The 816-nt window shown below is 54.8% G+C and overlaps 1 protein-coding gene across 1 annotated transcript in view; it reads left to right on the top strand.

Moving 5' to 3' along the window:
- NGA_0619200 (uncharacterized protein) overlaps positions 1-403 on the top strand; it is a gene marked incomplete at its 3' end in the record, with an annotated part of 1,390 nt that extends 987 nt beyond the window's left edge. The window contains exon 3 of the mRNA XM_005855473.1: positions 366-403. Within this exon, the coding sequence (XP_005855535.1) occupies positions 366-403 (38 nt within the window). The remainder of the gene's footprint in view (positions 1-365) is intronic.
- Between the last annotated feature and the right edge of the window lie 413 nt (positions 404-816).

Below are 816 nucleotides of genomic sequence, written 5' to 3'. Positions count from 1 at the left end.
TTCCAGCGTCAAAGACAGGCAGAGGAGGGGATTGAAAGTGAAGAAAATAAAAATAAGAAAAGACTTGTGTTTTCCACAACTCGGTCAGCAGGTGGCTTTTTTCCCAATTTACGGAGATGTTTTCGGATGTTTTGGGGTCGGATGGGGGTCTGAACCTTCAGAAGGAGGAACTATGGGCCCAGACTCTTTCGGGGAATTTCGGCTTGTTGGGGAAGACAAAACCCCCGAAATCCCCGACACCCGTCCTCGTATTATCCTAAAGTGGCCTTTCTTGTGTGCGCAGGCTTTAAATCAGTCTGCGCATCTTCCGAGGAGGCGAGGAGGCGTGGGAACGACTCGCGGGTACCTCTCCTTCTCTTGGTCAGGTTTTGTGGACCGAAAGGGTGAAGTCTTCCCTCATTAACGTTGGCACGGGAAGGAAGGGGTAGGTGCTCAATGTGTAAGTATGCGCAGCGGCGTCAACCGGGCGCCTCTTGCTGCCCTAACGCCAATCTCCAACACCCACCGGGCTTGCCGTGCATGCACCTGCCCGCATATGCATATGAACATATCTACACACATGCATGCATAAATAGCCAGGTCAAGGATGGAAACCTGGGTGTGGATGCCGTCACCGACGGGCCGCGGCGGGGGAAATGAGGGGACTCTGGGAGACCGGCGTCCTTGCTGACGCCCCTTTCTTCTTCCCTCCCTCCTTATCCCTCCCTCCTTCCCCTTCCTTCTCCTCCCTCCTTCTCGAAATTAAAGGCCTCTCCCTCTCTCTCCTTCCTTGTCTTTCCTCTTCCCTCCCGCGCTCCACGAGGAAGGGTGCCGAGG

Source organism: Nannochloropsis gaditana, assembly GCF_000240725.1.
Source record: "Nannochloropsis gaditana CCMP526 unplaced genomic scaffold scaffold187, whole genome shotgun sequence".
Classification (NCBI taxonomy): domain Eukaryota; class Eustigmatophyceae; order Eustigmatales; family Monodopsidaceae; genus Microchloropsis; species Microchloropsis gaditana.
Note: the sequence above shows the minus strand (reverse complement) of the source record. Positions and strands in the feature narration are given on the sequence as shown.